General features: G+C 36.0%; 1 protein-coding gene across 6 annotated transcripts in view; it reads left to right on the top strand.

Annotated features, from left to right (window-relative positions):
• NHSL1 (NHS like 1) overlaps positions 1-22,949 on the top strand; it is a 154,857-nt gene extending 131,908 nt beyond the window's left edge. For 3 of the 6 annotated variants that reach the window (XM_083368190.1, XM_083368192.1, XM_083368194.1), the window contains exons 4-8: positions 2,642-2,834; positions 7,311-7,442; positions 13,425-16,715; positions 17,282-17,411; positions 20,848-22,949. In XM_083368190.1, the coding sequence (XP_083224316.1) occupies positions 2,642-2,834; positions 7,311-7,442; positions 13,425-16,715; positions 17,282-17,411; positions 20,848-21,493 (4,392 nt within the window). In that variant the 3' untranslated portion in view covers positions 21,494-22,949. The remainder of the gene's footprint in view (positions 1-2,641; positions 2,835-7,310; positions 7,443-13,424; positions 16,716-17,281; positions 17,412-20,847) is intronic. The other 3 variants (XM_083368195.1, XM_083368191.1, XM_083368193.1) reach the window with 3 other exon arrangements.
• The last annotated feature ends 371 nt before the right edge of the window (positions 22,950-23,320 follow it).

Below are 23,320 nucleotides of genomic sequence, written 5' to 3'. Positions count from 1 at the left end.
GAATAATTCCTGATACCAAAAAGTCTTTTGTCTGGTTTTATTTGTTCCAATAATCTCATACTGGATTTAAATTTCACTCTCCCAAAATATTAAGAATTCTAGAATTGAAATTTTAGGACATTTAATAATAGATAATGCCAGTGCATTACTTCAGCTGCTACAAGCAGTTGCAATAACACTGAAACTGTTTCTCAGCAATGTTCAGATTGGAATGACCTAGAAAAATACCTTTCCTATTTGTTAATGCTAGGACCCCAGGTGGGATTTGGTGTACTAAAAGTAGTGGCTACTTTGACTGAATCAAAATACTTTAGTACATTAAATATTAAAAAATATTAAAACATTTTTATTAGAAGAGAGCAATACCTATTTAACTGTTCAGTGGCAAATAATGAAATGAGAAATTCATTTTTTTTTCTGCTGGTAAATACCTTGGTATTTTGTTCTGTGGATCCATCATAGATTTCCTTCTTTGTCAGCAAACTTGTTATATTAAATATTATAAGAGCTCTTAAACAGTATTTTTTATAGCTGTATGGTCCCCCTTTCCCAACGAAAGTATAGTTCACTATTTAGTATATGCAATTTAATTTCTTTTCATATTTGAAAAAAATTAAATTCAGGGTCATCATCTTATGACAGTTACTAATTTTTACATTGTTAATCAGTATGTTTATGATTATGTTGAAATATGTTGCTGTGGCTTATCACATAGTAGCACCATACTTGAAGTATTATTTCATTCTCAGTGAACCCAACACAGAAGAAATATCGCTTTTGGCTATTATTACATAATAAATAACAATCCATTCTACTATTTCTATCTTGCACTCAAAAATGAAGGGTTTCTTATTCTTATGCATTATGTATTCTTTTCTGCCAGTTATATAATTTCAAAATCAGCACTAGCCTGAGAAAATTTTAAAAAATCAGTTTATTGTAAGGCTATCCTGGAAGTAAGCAGTAATTCATGATTTACTGTTAAGATGTTTGTATGACTAAGATGGCTTTGCTTTGGTGCAGCTTCATAATGTGTACCTTTTTTTCCCACCAAGGCGTCTGTCATATTTCAGAAAAACACATTTCTAAGAGATTAAAAAATGGATATAGCATTTATTGTTCAAGTGGCCCTTGCTTAATTACAATAATTGGGACCAGAATTTTCATCACTAAAAGATGTGAACATAAAGCACAATATCATGTCATTGCATTGTTTAGAGACGACAGTCCCGCCAATCACTAGGAGGACCTCGCATGATCACAACTTTTGACTTGCTGCTGGCTTTCCCATTGACTTTGCTTGTGGGAAGCTGGCAGGGAAGGTTGCAGGTCATGTGACCACGGGACACTCTGACAGTCAGAAATCTTAGTAGGAACTTATGGAGGGATGTGTGTGTGTGTGTTGTGTGTGTGTGTGTGTGTGTGTGTGTATGTATGTATGTAGGTCTTGGCGTATTCGGGTCTTTTCCCGTGTAAGATTGAGGGTGTCTTGGCAACATATGTATGTGTGTGTGTGTGTGTATATGTATGTATGTGTGTGTGTATATATATATATATATATATATATATATATATATATATATATATATATATATGTATGTGTGTGTATATATATGTATATGTATGTATGTATGTAGTATGTTTAATGTTTGAGTATCACGGTTGTGATGATTTATGATGAAATATTCATAAATAAGCAAGACTCTAAGAGGGTATTAAGTATTTATGTTCTCACTGAAGTCATTCTCAACTTTTGACAGAGTTTTAACCCAAACTGACATAATAAGCTGCATTCCTTGATTTGTAGTTTGTCCATTGCATTTATTATAAAATTCCTACAAATATATGTTAACATATTTTTGAGATGGACTTTGATATATTCTTAGCTTTCTTATATAACAAATGCTGTCATTTAGTCAAATTAATGTTACAATGGACATTTATAAAATCTTAAGAATGTATTAACTGTTGAGAGTACAATAATAAAGGTTGCACAGTAGTTTCAATATCTTCAATATTCAATATCTTCTCAAGTGTTCATAATCTGTGATACTGCAACTTTCTTTCTCCAAAGATACTTTGTTGTTGTGATTAAAAATGGAGTATGCTATTCCATGATGAAATGCAAAATGATGGCTTTTCTAAAAAAATCATACATTACTGTTGCTGAAGTTAATGCTAATCAAATTTAAAAATAAAAATAAGAAGGCTCCAAATGAGTTTGCTTTAGAATACTTCCAGAAAGTGAAAATATTGCAGAAAAATTAACCTATCGCTTTATAGACTTGCAATTGCCTGTGTCTTTAAGTATGAATATAGAATTCTCTTAATATGCTAATAAATGAATGGTTACATATTTGATTACTTTCTTACTAAAATGCTTTAGTAAGGAATTGAACCATGGATTACACTTGGTTTGGCTATTAAAAATCTTCCGCAAAACTGTCATAAGAAATTGAGTTAGCTGTCCAAAACATTTTTTCAAATTCTGTCACAATGTCTTGTTCACATAAGAACTGCTTTATTTAAAATAAGGTAATGTGTTGCTGGAAAAATGTCTAATTTATCTTTTTGCTGCAATTTTGTAAAGCAAATTTCATAAAATCCCTACAATTGATGATATACTGGGTTTTTTTTATAGTGTTCGACTCCTTCTCCTGAGGAGGAGAAGCTCATTCCTGTCAAAAGACCCAAAACACCAACTTCTGATGAATTGTCTGACATCAACACTCAGACAAATTGGACCAAATCACTTCCATTGCCAACTCCAGAGGAGAAGATGCGACAACAGGCTCAAGCAGTCCCAACTGATGTTATCCCTATTAATGTAACAGGTAGGCTTTTAATTTTATGGATTTATGGCATCTCTTTATGATATTTAGAGCCAAAACATACCTTTATATAAAGTACTGGTACTGGTTATGTTAAATAATGATAACAGATGATAAGCATCAGGGCCTTTAACTACAGTATTACAGTAGCAGAATTCTCTTCCCTTCATGTTGAATGATTAAATATGCTGAAAATGCTGAAATGTTATACTTCCAAACTTTCTATAGTGTAATCTTTGTTCCTTAATGATGTTTTTAATAATAATGTTTCTTAAGATGCTAGTTTTTAAAGAGATTTATTTTTAAAATATCTACCTCATTTCATTCACTACCAAATATGTTTTGTAGTAGCATACATATCATTATGAAATAATATTTTTAGTACATAAAATGATGAGTAAGGCCTAATGACCTGAAATAAAATTGACTGAGACTGCTGTCCCATAATAAAAGAATTTAAAACTGAAGTATGATTGTTCTCTAAGACAGACAAAGCAGAATAATTAGCAAGCCTTCATTTTCTCTAGAATTATTAAGCAAGAAAAAAAAAGCAGGGAGAAGAAAAAAGTTAACCTGTAAAGGCCCTAAAACCTGTTCATCAAGAACCTGAAAAAGATTATAGAAGGAGATTGCAGGCATAGCTGAATTAGGCTTTTTAAAAATATGATAGGTTAGGTCATAATTCAGGAAGTTGATGCAAAAAAAGAAACAATCATTATTTCCGGTTTTCCATATAGTCTATAGCTACGTAGGACTGTTTCTGATCCTTAGAAAACACGACCAAAAAATTGAAAACTGAATTCTTTTTTTTTTAGCAAGGGATTCGTCATTCTTATTCCATCTGGGTTTTGTTCTTTCCTGCTTAAAAAGGAGTGTCAGACTCAAGGCGCTATTTTTGAATTGCAATCACTTGTTAATCTACAAGATCAGTTAAACCAACTAATTTTTTTCATTACTAGTCAATTAACAGGTGTTTTCTTTTTTCCAATGTGGTGACTAATATCTGCTTAACTATATTATTAGTTAACTATATTATTATTAAAATTTTAATATAATTCAGCGATCAGAGTGCAGTTAAAAGCATGTGAAAGAAAAAAATAGATAAAATAGAAAGCCACGTACACTAGAAAAAAATCTTTGTGGAGATTAAACGGTTAATGCAAACCAATAAATGGGGCTTTTCACCTCTTGTTTTCTGCCTTCTTCAAAATGTATGGTTGTATTCAGTTGGATCTTCTTTGTTGATATAGTCATGCCCTCCACTGAATCTCCTCAGTTGTGCAGTCTCTGCATGACTTCCAGATCTGCTCTGGATATGTAGAGATCCTTCCAGATATGAGGAGCACATGATATCAAAAGGACAAAGAAATTTGGGAGAGTCCCGTTATGTTAGCGGAAGTATCCTCCCACAGTCATGGGTACAGACAAGACAAAAAAAAACATGTTAGTCAAAAACATTTAATAGTAATGAAAAAAAGATTAAAGATTAAATGTTTAATCCTATGTGACCCACCAAAAGATAGACACAGGGATAAAAAAATGGACCAGAGAATAATGTGATCCTAAAACAGAAAGACTTCAGCTCTGCTAAAGTGTTCATTTTTCATGCTTTATGGCTATTTATATGTGAGTAAGTACACAAAGATTGCGCTATAAATTTGTCCTCCCAAATATTTTCTTTCTTGATAAAATATCATTTTCAGGTTAAGGGAATAAATATATCATAAAATATATGTCTCTGGTCTGTGTGAGATACGAGGACTAGGTCACAAAAATCTATTGATTCTTCTTGCATAGAAATATATTTATGTCAGTCTAGGCCAGCCACAATGGATTTTATTACAATAAAATATTAATATTAATATTGCTGAACTAATATCAACTTTAAATGTCTTATATAAAAATTAAAAGTCTGTAAAATAAAATTAATTAATAATAGACATCATATTTCACTTGTGTGCAGCACATAATGCTGTTGTCCCACCTTTAGTTTCACCTGTCAGTGCTCTTCTAATAAGATAAATTTTAGTACTAAAAACTTTATATGAATGTACTGAAGTCTTAACAGGAGGAGCTGCTGACTTGTTATCAGCTTTGGGAATAAGCAGGAATTTAACTTGCTTTGGACACAATGTACAATGTACAATGTGGGATATACATGATGTAGTTACACTTTTCCAGAGACCAGCAACTTTTGCTGTTTCTAACACTGTTGTGTGTCTCTGGATGTGGTTTTACCCAAATACTTGGAAAGGGAGTAGGAGATGTTACTTGGTGCTTGTTGTCTCAAGTAAAAGAAAAAAGCCTTTATTTGCTTACATATAACAGGCTTCATTGGGTTGCTCCTCAATTAGCAAATGAAATTTAAACCGCTCTGTATAAATGTAAATTACAGCAAAAAGAAGTGGCTCAGAAATCCATATGAAAAAATTGTGGAATGCAAATTAAAGATAAACCATTTTCACCCACAATTTTCCTAAGAGGTTTAATTTAGAGGATGTGTTAGACAAGCTCAAGTAGTACCTTACTCGTCTACATGAACATTTTATAAAATGGCCACTTATAACACCATTCTGATTGATGATAGGAAACTGAAGACTGAATGAGAATGCTAGTGAAAAAAGGAACAGTAAAATGAGCCTCATTACTGTGGTTATACACAGTTGTTATCTAATCCTCTGAACATTCTCTCTGGTTTGCAAAGTCTGATACTGATATAAATTGGGATGAGGTATAGAGTAGACAACTGTAGTGCTACTTTTATGAGAATAGAGTGGCTTTTGGCACTTCTTCCAAGAGCCAATTTAATGACTAACAACATTGGCACATCTGAGGGATTTTTTGGGGTAGTTTTTCCAGTATGGGATGGAGTACTGCTGTTCAAAGAAAAGCAATAATGTAAGAGGCTCCCTGGAATGTTGAACATTGCAGGGTTGATGGTCTGAAACATTTAATCTGTTCAACTGCAAATGCTCCTTTACTCCTAAGATTAGAGAGGCTCCCTCTAACAAGAACAGGATGTCTTTGGGTTCACATACAACATCATCTTCTCAAAACACAAAAATTTTATCCATACAATTGAAGATGAAAGAGTTACCTTTAGTCTGTTGCTATAATCCAGAAAATATTTGTGTCTAGAGTTAAAACATCTCTTTTAAATCATTTCCATATCCCATGTTTTCCTTAAATCTGATCTGGTGAATCGACCTGATCTAGGGAGGATCCATAAACAGCACCTTCTAGCATATGCTAAAGATACTTTTCAGTGAGAAATAACTTGGCTAGTCAGAAATGCAAAATACGGAACAGTTCAAATACCTGTATTTCCTTTTTGCTAGAGTGAAGACAAGATGAAAGAACATAAATTTAGTTTTCTGAAAATTTTAAATATTTTGTGAATACAAACAAAAACCGAAATGTGAAGTATATTTGTTTTGTAATCTATCTGAAAGAATAAAAACAAGAGCAGAATGTAAACATGGCTAATGACAAATAGTCAACTTGTTAACTCACTGAAAAAAAAATGGAAAGGTCTATAGCTATCTGACCTGGAGTACTGCTGTTGGGTCCATTATGATGCAACACACAGTCAACTATAAGGCTTACTTCTGTTACATGCAACATGAATCATCTTAAATTACTTAAACTTCATTTTGATTCAAGGGGTTCCGCAAATACGGCATCCACTGGTGATAAACATAGCTGAGATTTCAAGTGGAAAAGCAATTCATTATAATTATAGTTTGTTTATCCATATGCAGTGATGCTATGGATTAGTATGCTTTTTTGTGAATGATCAGAATGAAATGGAGTATATTATCTTTTTGATCAGAGATAGCTGATTTAATAAAAAATATTCCTAATTCCATGAATAGGCAAACACACCTATGTATTATTTTCAAGACTTACAGAATTATACAGTTATAAACAAGTCATTTTTGACAACATGCAGTCATATACTGTACAGTTTGGTGTAATATGTAACTATATGTATATGTATCTCAGAAGTTTTCCTAAATCATTTTTATTTGAAAATCTATTTTTGGTTGTGCTGATTAGGTCTTAATTTGGTTTAGGATGCTGTGTAAACACTATGGTTTACATGTCTATATTTATGACTTACAGTGTTTTGTGAATCCAACAAGTTTTAACAGATTCTACTAAATGTGACTGAGTACAAGGGTCAGCAACTTTTTTAGTGCTGACACCTGATAACCCAGGCATTCTTCTTGCTAACCTCAGATTATCCAAAAATCATAGGAGATCAAATCACCAAGAGATTATCCATATAGGCATTTAATTTTTTACATTTTAAGCCTTACAGTTGCAGAGTGCTGTATCTGTTCCTGCTTTGTATGACCGTGCTAACAACATATATTAATGCCTTTTCTTCATTTCTACTATAAGCAAGTGGAAGAAAGTGCATGATGTCAGCGTGCTTGAAAATAATGGTGCTTTGCTTGTTCTACTGTACATCAGGGGAGAATTTTGACCGCCAAGCCAGCATACGGAGGTCTTTGATATACACAGACAGTGTGGTAAGGCGGCCGAAGAAAATGAAAAGGAGAAAGACTATTACAGGAATCCCTGACAACATCCAAAGAGAGCTAGGTATGGCTCATCAGAACTGTATTCCATTTCAATTAATTGCTTATCGTAACTAAACTCATAACATTTAATTGCGCTTATGAAACCAATACAGTCTGATAGCCTCATAAAAGTTCCAGATGAATGTATGGCTGATCACTAAGAAAGAATAGTGAGTGCATTCTTTGTATTATTATTTTTCTCTCACCAAGAAATTAAAATTCCCATTTCACCCTGGAAATGCTGCAAGGGAATGCAATAAAAAAACCATTGTAGATGCTGTCACTAGTGGACTAGGGGTTTTCAGTAGTAACCATTTCCTAATTTTCAAGGCCATTTCACAGATGATAGTTTTCCTCCAGAAAATTTCCCATTTCTGAGTGTGTGTTGAATGAATACATACATTTCTATTATATGGTACATAGAAAGGCCATCTAGGTAGGAAAGCTTTAATGTGAAAATTATATTTTTTATTGAATAGGCATTAAATACAATAATATAACTTGCCGGTTTTATTGTTACCTAAACATTTCTCCAAGTTCTAACATATAATGTGGATCATTTTGTTACAGTTATTCTACTAACTATATCTCCCTTTTTAAAAGTAAAATACAGGTAGTCCTCGATTTACAACAGTTCATTTAGTGACTGTTCAAAGTTAACAACAGCACTGTAAGCACATGCTTACAACCGGCCATGTGATCAAAATCCAGATGCTTGACAACTGGTACCTATTTATGACAACTGCAGTGTCATACTGTCACCTTCTGCACCTTCCTGACAAGCAACGTAAATGGAGAAGCCAGATTTACTTAGCAATCATGTTACTAACTTAACAACTGCAGTGAATCACCTAACAATTGTGGCAAAAATGTTCATAAAATGGGGCAAAATTCATTTAACAACTGTCTCACTTAGCAACAGAAATTTTAGGCTCAATTGTGGTCGTAAGTCGAGGATTACCTATAATAAGTCTTTAAAAATAAGATGCAGATTCAAGTATATATGACTATGTATTTAATCAATTTATATAGCCACCCATCTCAATAATAAATACTTATGCTTTGTAAGATTGTTTAATAATAATTTTATTAAACAATACAGTTAAAAAATAAAACCTAATACAAACTAAAAAGAAAAAAATAAGAAATAGAAAAATAGAAAACAAAGAAAAAATAAGACTATAGTAAAGAAAAGAAATATATAAATGTCTTCTCTCTCCATGAGAACAAGTATAAACAATTTTAGTAACTTGTCACTTTCTGTTAAAATACAACAAATTATCTCTTCTTCTTATATTTCATATCTTATCTATATGATATATACGATATATCTATAAGATATATATCTTGTCTTAAAACTTCGTTGTTCAGTTCCGATCAGCAAAAAGTCTGTTAAGAGTTACCAGAGATAATAGCATAGCTATTTTAATCTTAATCAAGTAAATCAACTTTATATTCCTTTCTCTTTTAACCATCTTGATCTTTAATTACTTCCAATAATGTCCTGGAACTTCATTTTCTTTCCTTTCTTTCTTTGTCTGTTCTCACAGAATCTTTAACAAGTCTTTTTGTAAATCCAGTATAGGAAAGTTATTCAGGTTTCTTAGAAAAATCCAAGTCCCATTCAGCGTGTCCAGGAAAGGAGTTCTCTTCTATGCAAAGAATGGAGAGCTGCCTGCCCTTCTTCTGCTTAACGACCCATGTGTTTACGTAATGACCACAACTGGAAGAGCTGGGATTGCAGTTGTCAAGCAAAATGGTCATATTGGTGTCTCACTTAATCACTGCAATGACTTAAGATTGAAATTCTGGACTCTGTTATGATTGTTAGGCAAGAACTACCTGCAAAATGCAGATATGCTTAAAGTGAATTTCTATGACCATTTCCCCCAAATATCCTTCAATAAATCCAACGTTACATATTTTGCCCCATTCTGTATCATTACATCATACTTAAGTGTTCTTCCCCTTTAATTGTAATCTTTGGTTCTGTTTGATTCCCTCTAGTATCCCACCTCCAAAGTCCCATCCTATTGTGCTTTTTTTAAGAGTTCAAAACAACAGCATTTTTTTCATGGAAAGGATTCTTATAATTAATTTCAAAAACATATTTAAAATTCATCTAGACCCTTAGCCCATTTATAACTTTCCAAAATCAACATTCTGTTTATTTATTAAAAACCTGTAGCTGCCCATCTTCTAACAAACTCTGAGTAGCTCCCAATCAAATGTTAAAACAGCATATAAAATCACATTAAAACTGCAAATTAAACAGATCAAAATATTATAAACATTATCACATGAACATGGACATGGTGCAAATTTTTGCAATGGATGAAAGCAGTCTTTTTGAGGTCAGTGTAGTTACAAATCATCGTTAAAGAAATGGTCATAAGATGAGGATTACCTGTAACATCATTTGAATGATACCAACAGTGAAGTTGGAAGTTTTTTTGTTCTCACATAAAAAATTAATTTAAAAATTTTGTAGATGATAAAGCATTATTTGATTTGGGGCCTCAGACTAATTTTTGCAATGGCTTCATGCTTCATGCAAAGAACAACTGTACATATATCAAAACTGGAATTTCTAACAATTAAAAAATAAGAGAAGATGCTTATGTTTTTAGCAGAAATCAGTGCTAAATAAAGGTGAATATGAGCAAACAACTAAAACATTTAACTTACATCTACAGCTACATCCAATTGGTGCACATCTGGAATTTTGCTTCTCTCTGTCATCTCTTGAGATAGGTCCTCATGCAACATCATATTTCATTTTTGAAGTGCTTCTAACTTCAACAGAGATAGGAGGAACTGAAGTTCACAAAATCCAATCCTTTCACGCACAGTTAGCTGCAGTGATTTTATAAATGAGAGCCTGTGATCACAATGTAGAGTTCTGCATGTGAAACACTACCTTTTTTATTTTTCTTTCCTCTTCTGTTTACTTTCCCTGTGCTAGTAACTGTTCAATTTTCTGATGACCATTTACTTTCTAACCCATTTAGAATGTGCATTGCATATTGCATTGGAGAAAAGATAGCTTGTAATTGCCTTTTCCAAGATACACAGCCAGTGATCCATCCAGAGCTTCTAAGACTTACCACAGTGAAACCTGAGCAGGACTTTTTAAAGCACATGTTTAAATTACACAAGGTTATACAATTATACTTTTCATGTGTGTACATGTCTTCATCCTATTTGTTTTGCCAATGGAAAGGGATCTCTGGAGGAGGATAAAATTATTAGAACCAGGAAGTTATTTTTAAATTTCAAGAGTTAATATAAGAAACTCCAATTAAATGGACCTTATTTGGAGAATGAATGTTAAAATTAAAGAAAAAATAAATGCACAAACATAATACAGGTATGTTATACTTAATCATCAGGAATCAGTACTTGTATGACATATAAGAAAAGAACTGTATGCATGCATTGCCTAGAGAGTGATTAACAGTAAATTACAGTGAATATAATTTCATGTTCAGTCAAGAGGATAATTTATGAATGTAGAAAGTGAGAATGTGATTCAATCCTCAGATGTTGCCAGGAAAAAAAAATCTAAATCCATACACTAATAACAAGTTAAACAATTATGGTAATTACTCACTTCAGAAATGTCCTGCTGGATTAAATCAAAGCACATTTTAATCCAGGATTCTGTTCCTTAGACTGGCCAATCAGATGCCTCTGGAAGATACACCCCTTTTTCAACTTCCCTGCCTCTACAAGTGGCACCTTCATGTAGATGTTAAAAAGAGTGGAGAGAGTATTGACCCTGTGGCATGGCACAAAAGAGAGGCTGTGGGCTGGACCTTTTAGTCCCTTACTGATTGGTACTGGCCTTAGCCAAGGGAACCAAACCAGCACAAAACTGCCTCAAGTTGCCCCGCCTGACCCAAAAGATACCATGGTTGATGGTATCAAAGGCTGCTGAGAGATCAAGAGAACAAGGAGGGTTGCACTACGCCCACTCCACTCTTGTCAGACATCGTTGACATGAGTTCCAACTGGGAACAAATCCGAGTGACTTTGTCCATCAGGTGTTGAACAAATACCTCTGCAGGTCCTGAAGATGATTATCCGAGCCCCCCTGTCCCAAGAGGGACTAGGTGACCCAGAACAGGGCTGCAGGGTGATACCCTGTGGGCACAATCATGGCAGAAAAGTAATGTGGTTTCACCGCTCTTACTGACATAAGGTAGGCCTTAATAGCAGCTGTAAGTCATGTCCAATCGGGAGTTATCCTTTGTTTTCATCCAGCAGTGCTCTAGGAGTCTCTTAACCTCTTTCAAAGCCCACTACTCCTCCATCAATCGTGGGGAGTGTCAGGAAGGATGAGTCAACAGAGGCCACATAGGTGCAGTCACGTCCAGAGCTGTTTTTCCAGGATATGCTACAAGGCTTCTGCAGGGTCATGCAGCAATCCCCCCCCGGGATGTCCCCCAGTTCCTCTAGAATCCATTAGGTCTATCAGTCATCAGGAAATGACTGCTTGAATGGGTCCAGCCTCCCTGCAGAGGGGTGTATGGCATCAGAGAATCTCAAGCATACCAGAGTATGATCTAACCATGACAGGGAAATAATTGTAGATCCCCCACCAGAGAATAGAATAGAATAGAATAGAATAGAATAGAATAGAATAGAATAGAATAGAATAGAATAGAATAGAATAGAATAGAATAGAATAGAATAGAATAGAATAGAATAGATTTGGCCAAGTGTGATTAGAAACACAAGAAATTTGTCTCCATACATAAGCTCTCAGTGTACATGCAAACAACAAAATAATAATAATCATAATAATGATACCGAGGAAATCATATCTGGTGTGTGACCACGGTACTTTGACTCGGGAGATCTGGGATAGGCCCACGGCCACCAATGTGGCTGTGAACTCATAGGTGGCTTCCAAGGCCATACTCAGAGTCGTAAGTCTTGGGAACTCCACCATCAACCTCGGAATGTCCTCCAGCAGCTCGGCAGGAGGTTGCTACGTAGTAAGAAAAATGGTACAGTAGCAACGTTCCCAACTGATCCCTTGAGCCCAGCTTTAGAATCAGGGTCTCACAACCAGAAACTTGGGGAGCAAGGCCCTGAGTTAGTTTACTCCTGGACGTTCTGGATTAATGTTATGTTCTGGGAGTTAGTTGAGGTAGTCTTTTTAATGTTCCTGCAAAGCACTAATTCCTCCTAGTACTGCAGGCAAGCCTATTGTTTGATCAAGATAATAGATTTTGTATCTCTTTTCCAATTCTGTACCACAACATATAAATGACACATCACTGTCGAACTCAAATGCATTTAGAATCAGGAAATCACTAGAATACAGTATCTACTGGAACCCAAATAATATTCTTTTATTTGGCTGCATAGAAAGCTTCAATTAATATTTAAATTTTTTAATGAATACTTCTAAATATATTTTATTTCATGTTAATTTTGATTAAAAATCAGTATTAGGGTTTAAGTGTTGTTAAGTAGAATAATGTTGGCATAAAATAATTTTTAATATTTTAAATGAATTTAGTAGGATTCATTCTTTTTGTGAGTGGAAACTTAATTACAGTGAGGAAAGAGTTTAGAAAGTACAGGGGTTGGAAAACAACTTATATTTGATACTTTCTTTCTTGAGATATCACAACACAAAATAGTCCATTTTCATTTCTGCTAATAGTGCCAGCTGATATGATTTAAAATATACTTGAACTGAAGCACATAAGGAACCTACTAGACTGCTGTTGGCTGTCCTTATGCATTAGTTGATAACAATTATTTTCATCTTTTTAAAAATCCTAATGCATCACATATATAATATATAATGCAAATATAAGCATACCAAGAGTCTTTTATTAGGAATACCTGAACATATTGGAACCTGTATGGTAAAAACTAAATGTGAGTTCTGTATAAACTTTTTATTAATGGACACATTTTGAATGCTACTATAACAATGCAGTATATTTACTTTTTTCTAACAGTTTTGTTTTAATATCTACAGTTGGCAATGGCAAATGTGACATCCGTGGCCATTCATTATGTGTCCCTGATCATTATTCTACACTAGGAAGACTTGAGGGCTATCAGTCTTCTACGCAGCAGTGTGGCACCAAAGACTCCAGCTGTCAGACAGAAGAAGTTAAAGTGGTGCCACCTTCAGTTAGGCGAATACGTGCACAGAAAGGTCAAGGAATTGCAGCCCAGATGTCACAGTTTTCCAGTTCTTCTGGAAACATGTCTGTGATGAGTGATTCTGCTGGAGACATGTCTACTTCTCGCCTAAATAATGACCTGGGCTTTCACAGTCTACCTCGATCTGGAGCAAGAGTGTCCCTGCAGTTACTTGAACGTAGGCATAGCCTCTCCAAGTCAACAGAAAGTGGACCTTTGTTACATCATGTAGCTGTGTGGCAAGGAAATGAAAGAATAGGTGATATGAGAAATGGCTGTAGGATAGATGGGCTACAGAGGCCAAAATCTCAAGAATTAAACTCTGAGAATGGGAAAACAGAAAGTATAGCATGTATGATCTCTCCACATGTTGCATATTCCACCATCATCACACCAAACACTTCCCTATCATCCTCTTCAGATGTTATAAATAACAATCCGGCAGAGAGTTCTGAGACAATAGATAAGAAAATGATGAACTCTTTGTATCTAAAGCCTAGAGACAATCTTGTCGGCAATGGTAGAATAAATGCAAAAGAGCAACATCGTTCTTCTAATGGCACCTGGAGTGACACCAGCTCAACACATCACCCACATTCCTCAGACACCACTATCTCATCCAATGGTGTCATGGTATTTGTTTCCTTTTGTGATACAGGAACTACAGAAAGTACCCCACAAAGTGTGACCTACAATTTTAGGAACGATCACCGTTTTTCAAACCATTCCCACGACATCAACAGTAAAAGTGAATCAGGTTACACTGTGGACAACATACAGGACAAAGTTAAACAAAATGCAAAGCACTGTGGATTCAAACCTTGCGGAAATGACACCACTTTACACATGTCAAAATGTGCCATTCCAGGTTGCTCCAGCCCTGACTCCCTTGAAAGAGTCTTAGCCAAAGAAGATTCACACTCTTTATATTCTGTGGACAATGATATCTGTTACCCTTCTATGCATGTGGATTCAGATGTCCAGTCTGTTAAAAGCTGCAGTGAAAATGGTTTTGGAAATCCCAGGCATAGTGTCATTAATGTGTTTGCTAGAACCGAGAAGAAATCTCTGGGAGATTTTGCAAGTTCCAATGACAAGTCACTCACACGTAGCATTTCCTTTAAAAAGGCAAGAAAACCACCTCTCCCACCATCCAGAACAGATTCTCTTAGAAGAATCCCCAAGAATAAACCTCAGTCCAGTGGACAAGTACTGGATGATAGGCTGATAGCTAGCCTTCAACATTCCTTGCAACTGAACCTCCAGTGCAAAAATGGCAGCTCACCATCACAGAGTCCCTGCAGTGATTATGATGATCCTTGGGTGCTGCGGTCTCGTAGCCAGAGCACTGTGAGTGCCAGTAGCAGCATGATGTCTGCTACAGGACTGAACATGTACTCCATCTGTGCAGTCACACCATCCCAGAGTGACACAAGTAGCATCAAATCAGAATACACTGACCAGTGGAGTTACTACAGTGATTATCCTGGGACTCCAGATGACCATTTAAAATCCGCAGCAATTCATTCCTCTAATACTTTACCAAAGCTAATTGATTATAATGTTAGTCACCTTGGTGATGAGTCAAGGGCTTCTATACCGCAAGTGCCCTCTGGAGTGGCCAAAACAAAAGCTATTTCTCCAGAAAAATCACAGAGAGTTACATCGCCGTCTAGTGGGTATTCTAGCCAATCCAACACACCCACAGCACTTACACCAGTGCCTGTCGTCCTGAAGTCTATGTCAACAGGAAATGCAAAGTCCAAGATGAAGCCTAGAGTGCCTGAAAGAAAATCAAGTCTATTGTCTTCAGTTTCAGTGTCTTCCTCTTCCACATCTCTGTCATCAAATACATCTGCTGAAGGGACCATAAAGAAAACTGATCCTACTCCGAGCTTCCCTCCAGTTACATCATCTCCACTAGTATCTTCAAATTCCAATGATCCTCTTCTTCCTCCCCCACCCCCTCCCCTAGCAGATGTTACTGATCTTCCTCAGCCACCTGAATCACCCAGTTTTCCACCTCCTCCCCCAGATGTTGTCACAAATGCTTCTTTTCCTCAAAGTATTGGATGGTTTAGTAATCAAGATATTTCAAACCATTCTTCTCATTCATCGCTTCCTGATTCTTCTCATCACCTCCCACCCACTTTTCCAACTTCAGTTCCTCCACCAGCCCCACCCTTGGATCCCAAACTCATGAGAGATGGCCATAAACCTGTACCATACTCTTTCAAGAAACGTAATTTGGAAGCTTCTTGCAACAATGCAAAACGGCCCTTAAATAAGGATGATCTCCCAAGGCCTGCAATGCCACTAATAACTACTGAAGCTCTCCAGATGGTACAGCTGAGGTCAGTGAAGAAAGCTATGAAATCAGAGGTAGAGCAGTCAGCTGAGTCTGCTTCCAAAGCAAGTCCTCAGGAGAAAAACCAGGATGCTTTTTCTGCTTTCGAGTTGCCTTTCAGATCACATTTGTCAGGAGGATACAATGACACACTGGATGCAGTTGGGGGTGAGGCCCAGAGATCACCTGTTTGTAGCCCAAATAGCAGAAGGTCTGCGCCCACCAGTGCTAAAATGCCTAGAAATGCAATAAGCACAATTAACTCATTTGCCAGAGAATCACAACCAGACAAAGCTGAAGAAGCTTTGGTGCAGAACCAAGACTCTTGTAGTAATCTTGCATGTTCGTCCCTTCAGGAACAATCTGGATTTCTCAGCAAGCTTCAGGGTACATTGCCAAACAAGAAGCCACCGCCTGTTTCAAAGAAACCCAAACTGTTCCTGCTTGTGCCACCCCCACAGCCTGATGTTACAACAGAGAAAATAGCTGTGGGTGAAACAGCAAAAAGCATTCCAAGTACAACTATGAAGGATGCTGAAATTGCACGGTACAGCCAGGTTAACAATTCTCCTACAGATGGATTCGGTTCCTATGAAATGGAGTCTAGCGATCTTGTCCCCGAAGGAGAAGCTGCGAGTCCTACCTCCTGTGAAAGCAGGAGTCTGCAGCCCCAGCAGGAGAAGACGGTTTCTTCCTGTGAGCGAAGCAGTCCAGACAGAAATGTAGACAGCATCTCTGGAACAGAGAAGCAGTTTTCTCAAGGGGATGAAAGTTGTAAGTTTTTTCCAGTGTGTTTTGTCTTTTCACCTAGTCTAATTAGTCACCAATCACATCTGGAATTATGGAGAGTCACATCATAAGAACAGTAAAGATTTTTACATCGTATACGGTAAAGATCATATGCCATCTATATAATTTCATACTAGTCTTAAGGAAAACCAAAAAGCTCAGATTACTATGGGTAGTGAAATTATTACCTAATCCTTTTCTCTTTTTTTTCTTTTAAAAAAAATCTTATTAGATAGGATTTTGTTAGCTTTATCCCTATTCTAAAAAAATAAAATAAATCCTGGTGCAAAGGTGCATGTTTTAAATCAAGGTGATGATGATTTCTTTATTGGGAGAAGAGTTCCATTTTGATGCTATCCAAAAACTTTCAGCAGGGTTTAAATTTATTAATAAACCAGTAAAAGCCAGTTACTGAGAACATTATTAAAAGACAGGTCCGATAGTTGTACAGTTTGTGAGAGATGTACAGGCTGTATTTGTTGATTTGTCGTTCTGTCAACTATTGCATTAGATTACATTTTTGCTTGGTTCTTTTCACCCTCGTATTTTAGCTGAAGCGATTGAAGCAGACGCAGCAACCAGCTTTTTGCTACAGAGCCCAAGCCATGGGGAAGGCAGTGAGATAATGGCAGTGCCAAGTCGACCAAGGACAACTGAGGATCTTTTTGCAGCCATTCACAGGTACTGCTTAAATTGTTTTTGTTTTTAAAGGTTACTTTGTTGGGTGTCCTTTGCAGTTTCTTCAATATATTTCTTTTATCATAATGTTTGTGCTTTCATTTTTCATTAATTAACGCACCCATGTCCCACATTCCTTGTATGTAGGGGTAAAACCTTTCATTGCTTTACAATAATGTTTCATTCATTTAAAAATTTAACTCTCCTACCAACAAAATCATGTTTTATTACATGATCAGCCATGGTCTCTTCTTGGTGCCAGGTGACTCCTTGTTTGATTGTGCTCTTGTCTCAGTCTACATGATTTAACATATACTATTGCTTTTTCTGTGTATCTTTTTCTTTCTCTTCATCCCCTCCATCTCTTTCTTTACTCCTGGTGCAGTTTGGGACAGAGGCTCAACTCTAATGCTTCATGGCAAGCTTGGCTTAAACTGGCAAGTAAACACAATATAACCATCATAAGGGAAAACATACGACAATAGCCAGAATAGAGATTGTCATAATCTAATTAAAGATAACATGCTGCTTTATCAACTGAAATGTGCAATACCGACAAACCCTACTCTTTCTTAATTTAAAAAGGGAAAATGATTATAGGTACATATTTCAACTATTTCAGCTTCCCCCAAATGATTTGAATTACGAACATCTTTTGAGGGAGTTATTGTCCAACACATCTGCAGGACGTCAGGTTCAGGAAGGCTGGGTGAAGTCAATGTAAACATTATTTTTACAGGAAGGTTCTTTGGTGATAAATTTTTAGAAGCCAATACCCTCTAAAAATGCTTCAGGAGAACTTCAATAAAGTAGAGGATTACCAAATTGTAGTATCTAGCATGACGCATTGGTTCCATCTAGTGGTCATTTATTGCCATTTATTGAACTGGTTTCAAAGTAAAATTGAAAGTGACTACATGACACACAACCAAGTCGTTGCCTGCTTTTATTCATAGGCACAGGAACTACAACACTTTAGTAACTTGAGGCACAGAAATTTTTCTTGTTATGTCCTAGTGTGGTAGAATGTTCTGTTGGCTTTCATAGGGATAGTAACCATTGTAAAGATAACTTCAAATCATGTCCAACTTATATTTTGCAATCAACAGTGTCTTCCTGTGTCTACAGGGGGAAGCGTAGTTGGGGATCATTTGATGACAGCAGTGTCATTATGCAAGGCCCACCCTTTTACCCATTCATGATGTCATCGCCTGCAGAGCCCATAAGGGTAAAGTTCTAGCACAATACTATCACCCAGCTTTCATTAATCCGCTGACAGCAGCAAGGTCCTGTAGATGCTGCTTCTATGCAGTGTCAAAGCATGGCAGCAAAAACAGTTTCATGATAGTTATTCAGGTTAAATTTGGCATAATTGACACAATTGTCAATTTTAATTCTGCAAAAGAGAATTTTTCTTACATGTAGTGAGAAAATTGAGGATCCCTGCCCCCTAAAAAAAGGAAGAAAAAAGAAAACTGACTATAATGTGATGAAGGAATAAAAGCAAGTAAACAATTCCCTTTGACATTACAAAATGTTAGGTACATAAAACAACTCTTCAGATGGGTATAAACCAGCGTAGCATTCAAGCTAATATGGTAAGAACCAGAAACAAATAAAATATATTACAAAAAAAAGAGAGAGAACCAGACCATAAATAGAGCCAGTTTGGTCTAGTGGTCAAGGCAATAATATCAGTTAAAATCAATTATATTATACAGGTTGTCATTCTTTTAGTCATAGATTTTATACACGCTTGTCAGGAGAGGCTTCTTGTCAGGCAAGAGAGAAAGAATGATGCATAATGGAGGCCTTGGGGGAAAAAAACCTACACTTTCATAAGTTAATTTAAATTCCATGGTTTTGTATTCTTAAGTTGTTTAATTTTTTGGATGCTGCTCTCTAAGGGGGTCTGTATTGCACAGGTATATAAAACAATAGGTGTTGTTTAGTTAATTTGTGTAAGACAGAAGTAGAGAACAGCAGTTTGCATTATTGCTGATTTCCATATTACAACATAGTGCTATCTATGTATAAATCTATCCGTGAATGTGTGTCCACTGTTCAATTTGCTACAGTGATACAATCTGCATTTCCAATCTTTTCTGATTCCGTATTAACAAATTGTTCTCCCTGTCAAACCGAATATGGAAAAAGAAAATTTTTGCATTTCTCTTAACATTTCTTGCTGATGTGTACTACTGCAAGTGTGTAAAAACATACAACCTAGGGTTTTTTTTAGAGGCAGAATATGTAATCAGAAATATGCTGGTTAGAACCTATAATTATAATATCACGTTTCCAAAAGCCATAGCACAGCTTTCTTTTCCACCACTCTGCTACAGCTCTCCCCTCCCTCCTTTTTTATCTGGAGGCTTAGCCATTTTGAATCACTACCCTCCTCTTCTGTAGATGGGTACAGCTTCCAGGGATGGAATAATACTGGTGGGTTGCATGCACTGTGTAACTAAATGCAAACAGTAATTCAAGTGTAATGCAGCAGAGATCAGAAACTATGCCATACTTATTCCAATAATTATTTCTGAGTTACTTTAAAGATGTTTGTGTATTTGGATAGCATTAACACATGCTTGGTATTATAGTTTGTATTGGAATACAACTCTGATAATCACATATTTCTTCCCTGTTTTAAACTATACATTTGGGGGGGGGGGTGTTCCTTCCATGCATATCTTTTTTTTTAATGAATATCCTTTCTATCATATGACCATAGTCAGATGAATGCTAACTAGTTAAAACACTGTGTCCAATTTGGTAATTGCTGTTTGATAGGCAAGTGAAGTGTTTGCTGGATTGATAGTTTCCTACAGAGCTTATAAATTTTATTTTGATTTCATTAATTTCATTCCCTTGGCAATTTCATTGGGAAATGCATATTAGCATGCATTTTGTAAACTGTACTCAATTTGAAAGATTAAATATGTGTTCATTAAAAGTAATGTTTAGCAAGATTCAAATATTTGTTTTACAAAATAAACAACAGAAGAAACTTTTAAATTGCACGCACTTTGGTTTAGTTTTGTGCCCGGGAATTAAAAATGATTTAATACCTGAAATATGGCGTATAATTCTTTTTCCAAAAATACACTTCCACTAGTTACTGTACTCATATGTTTCCCTCTTAACAAGTCCTCATTTAGCGACCACAATTGGTACCAACAATTTGATCAAGCAGCAAAGTGGTCATTAAGTGAAACCATGACTGTGCTTACGAATGTACTTCAGCTCACCCTCGCTTTACAGGTTGTAAATATGAGGACTAGTCGCAAAGTTTTTCATCACTGTTGTAATTGCGGTCGCTATCTGAGGCAGTCAGAGGACTACTTTGTTATCTTTTTCACCTTGGGATGCAAAATAAGTTTTTATGTGAGAGGCTAGTAACTTTTTCCTGTTTTTCTTTTCCAACTCACAATCACAGATCCAAAAGGAAAGTCCTTGGCCGCAAAGATTCTGAGGATGATCACGCTCTAAATCATTCTCCATCACCCCCAGTCACACCTACTGGTTCTTCCCCAAACTTGCCTTCCCTGAGGCAGGCAGGATCAATTCAGAGAAATATTCGCAAGAGCAGCACCAGCAACGACAACTTCAAAGCACTGCTTCTTAAAAAAGGGAGCCGTTCAGACACCAGTTCTCGTATGTCAGCAGCAGAGATGCTAAAGAATACAGACCCAAGGTTTCAAAGAGCTAAAGTCGATTCTGCCGGAGACCTGAGTGAGAGCACAGTGGGTTCTCCTACCAAGACCAAAAGGCCCCAGGAGGAATGGGCCAAGAGTGAAGGCCTGATGCCAAGGAGTCTGTCTCTATCCAGCACAAGATACAGCAGATCTCGAACCCCACCCTCTGCCGCAAGTAGCAAGTATAGTGCTCGAAACCGGATCCAGAGTAGCCCTATGACGGTCATCAGGGAGGGTGACGTAGAAGTAGTTGAATCTGCAGAAAATAGAACTCGCAGGTTTTCAGAAGAGGAACCGCCTGATGTATTTGAGAGCGATGATATGGATATTAATGAAAGCAGAGACTCTACTGAGGATGACAACATGCTCGTGGACTTGTTATCTTAATGGGTAACACAGAATGCCCTTCCATTTTTTATATACATATATTAGCATTTAAACTAAAAAAAAGTTTAAATGAGGTTCAAGAGGCTAGACTTTCATATGTAACAAATAAGGCACCGAGTGTAAGTAAATTTTTAGGGTGAATTTGTGTATGGGATACTGCATAGATGATGCAATACTGATATTCTGTTCAGCGTAATTGGATTGACTTTTTTGTTTGGAAGAAACTAGTAAGCCTAACCTTTCCATTAAAGCCTTAATAACAATAATAATAGTAATGACAGTTCTTGGATTCTAGTTTGAGCATGCTTTTTTTCTTTTTTGAGGGTGTAAAAAAGCCTGCAAAAAACAACAACAAACAACGGGAAGCTTCTGTGGTACAGGTGAAAGTAACTTTTTAAGTATTATAATTTATAAAACCTAGTAAACTTTCAGCAGGGACTATTGGGAAGGAATGTGCAGCCTGTTAGTTAGCAGGACTGGCATTATCCCACTTGCTGCTTCTGATGTGATCTGTGATCTCCTCTTACAATCTAACCATGTGTTAACAAGAGTTTGGATTAAATTTTGAAGATTCCAAAGGGGGGGAAAAAGAAACACTTGTGATACAGGAGTGACTGCTGTGCAGCCATATTACAATCCATTTGCTTGGTTTCGAGAAGCCATTTTTTCTATGTGGTTTCTCTGAATAAAGTTTGAGGTATTCTTTTGGAGACCTAAAATAAATAGTTGCAGGCTTATAATGGGGATGTAGATATAGATTCAGGGGAAACATAATAAGCAGCCATTAATGTTTCAATTTCAAAATAAATGCAACGTTGGAAAACTTACACCATAGAACTGTGAAGAATACATTTTCCTTTTCTATTAAACTGTGTGGAATTGTATTATCAACTTTTGTCAAAAGGGAGAAGAGCTTTGAATGACATATCACTTGAAAGTTTCAACAGTAACTTGTCTTTTTGTTACCAAAGAGTGCACTACAATTACTTTTACTTTTTAGGAATAGCCAGCTTTTCCTCCTCCTGGGGAAATAACATTGCTCATTTAGAAGACTTAGTTTATTAAGAATTTATCATTGACTTACAAAATAACGTTTTCTTCCCTGTAAAGAAAACTACAGACAAAATAACTGCAGTTTTGCTCAGTTTTGTAAAGAAACTTTTAATTTTTGAAAAGGAATTTTGCATAAGTTGATAGTCTGTAAGGTTTTTATAATATTTGTACATAATGGAAGTTCTTAAGGTAATTCTTGTTTTCTCAGAGTTTGGAATTTCTACATTTTTAGATGTTAAGAAAAATCCTGTATGTAGATAATTTATTTTGATGAAAAACACTTGACTCCTTTTGTGCCCTCCATCTCTATATTGTTAATACTGTAAATTTCAGGGGTCTTCATTCAACTGAAGATGGAGACAATGCTGTGATTCTGCTTTAATAAACAAGGCTGCCATTTGTCATTTTGTGACTCAAATTAATGACTATTCTGTTTCCATACATCTCCTTAAATGAACATTAGCAAAGGATTTATTTATTTATTTGTTTCGATTTATATACCGCCCTTTTCCCGAAGGACTCAGGGCGGTTTACAGGGCAAATTAAAACAGTGCAATGTACAAATTAAAATTAAATTAAATTAATAGCCCCAAAACAGTTTAAAATTTAAAATTTAAAACCTTAAAACCCCTCAGTCCAGGCCGGCTAAGTCAAATAGCCAAGTTTTTAGGTCCCGGCAAAACGAGCAAAGGTTGGGGGCGATCCGGAGTTCCACAGGCAGCTGATTCCGTAGGGCAGGCACGCCCACCGAGAATGCTCTCCCTCTGGGGATCG

Source organism: Vipera ursinii (assembly GCF_947247035.1).
Source record: "Vipera ursinii genome assembly, chromosome: 1".
NCBI lineage: Eukaryota > Metazoa > Chordata > Lepidosauria > Squamata > Viperidae > Vipera > Vipera ursinii.
Note: the sequence above shows the minus strand (reverse complement) of the source record. Positions and strands in the feature narration are given on the sequence as shown.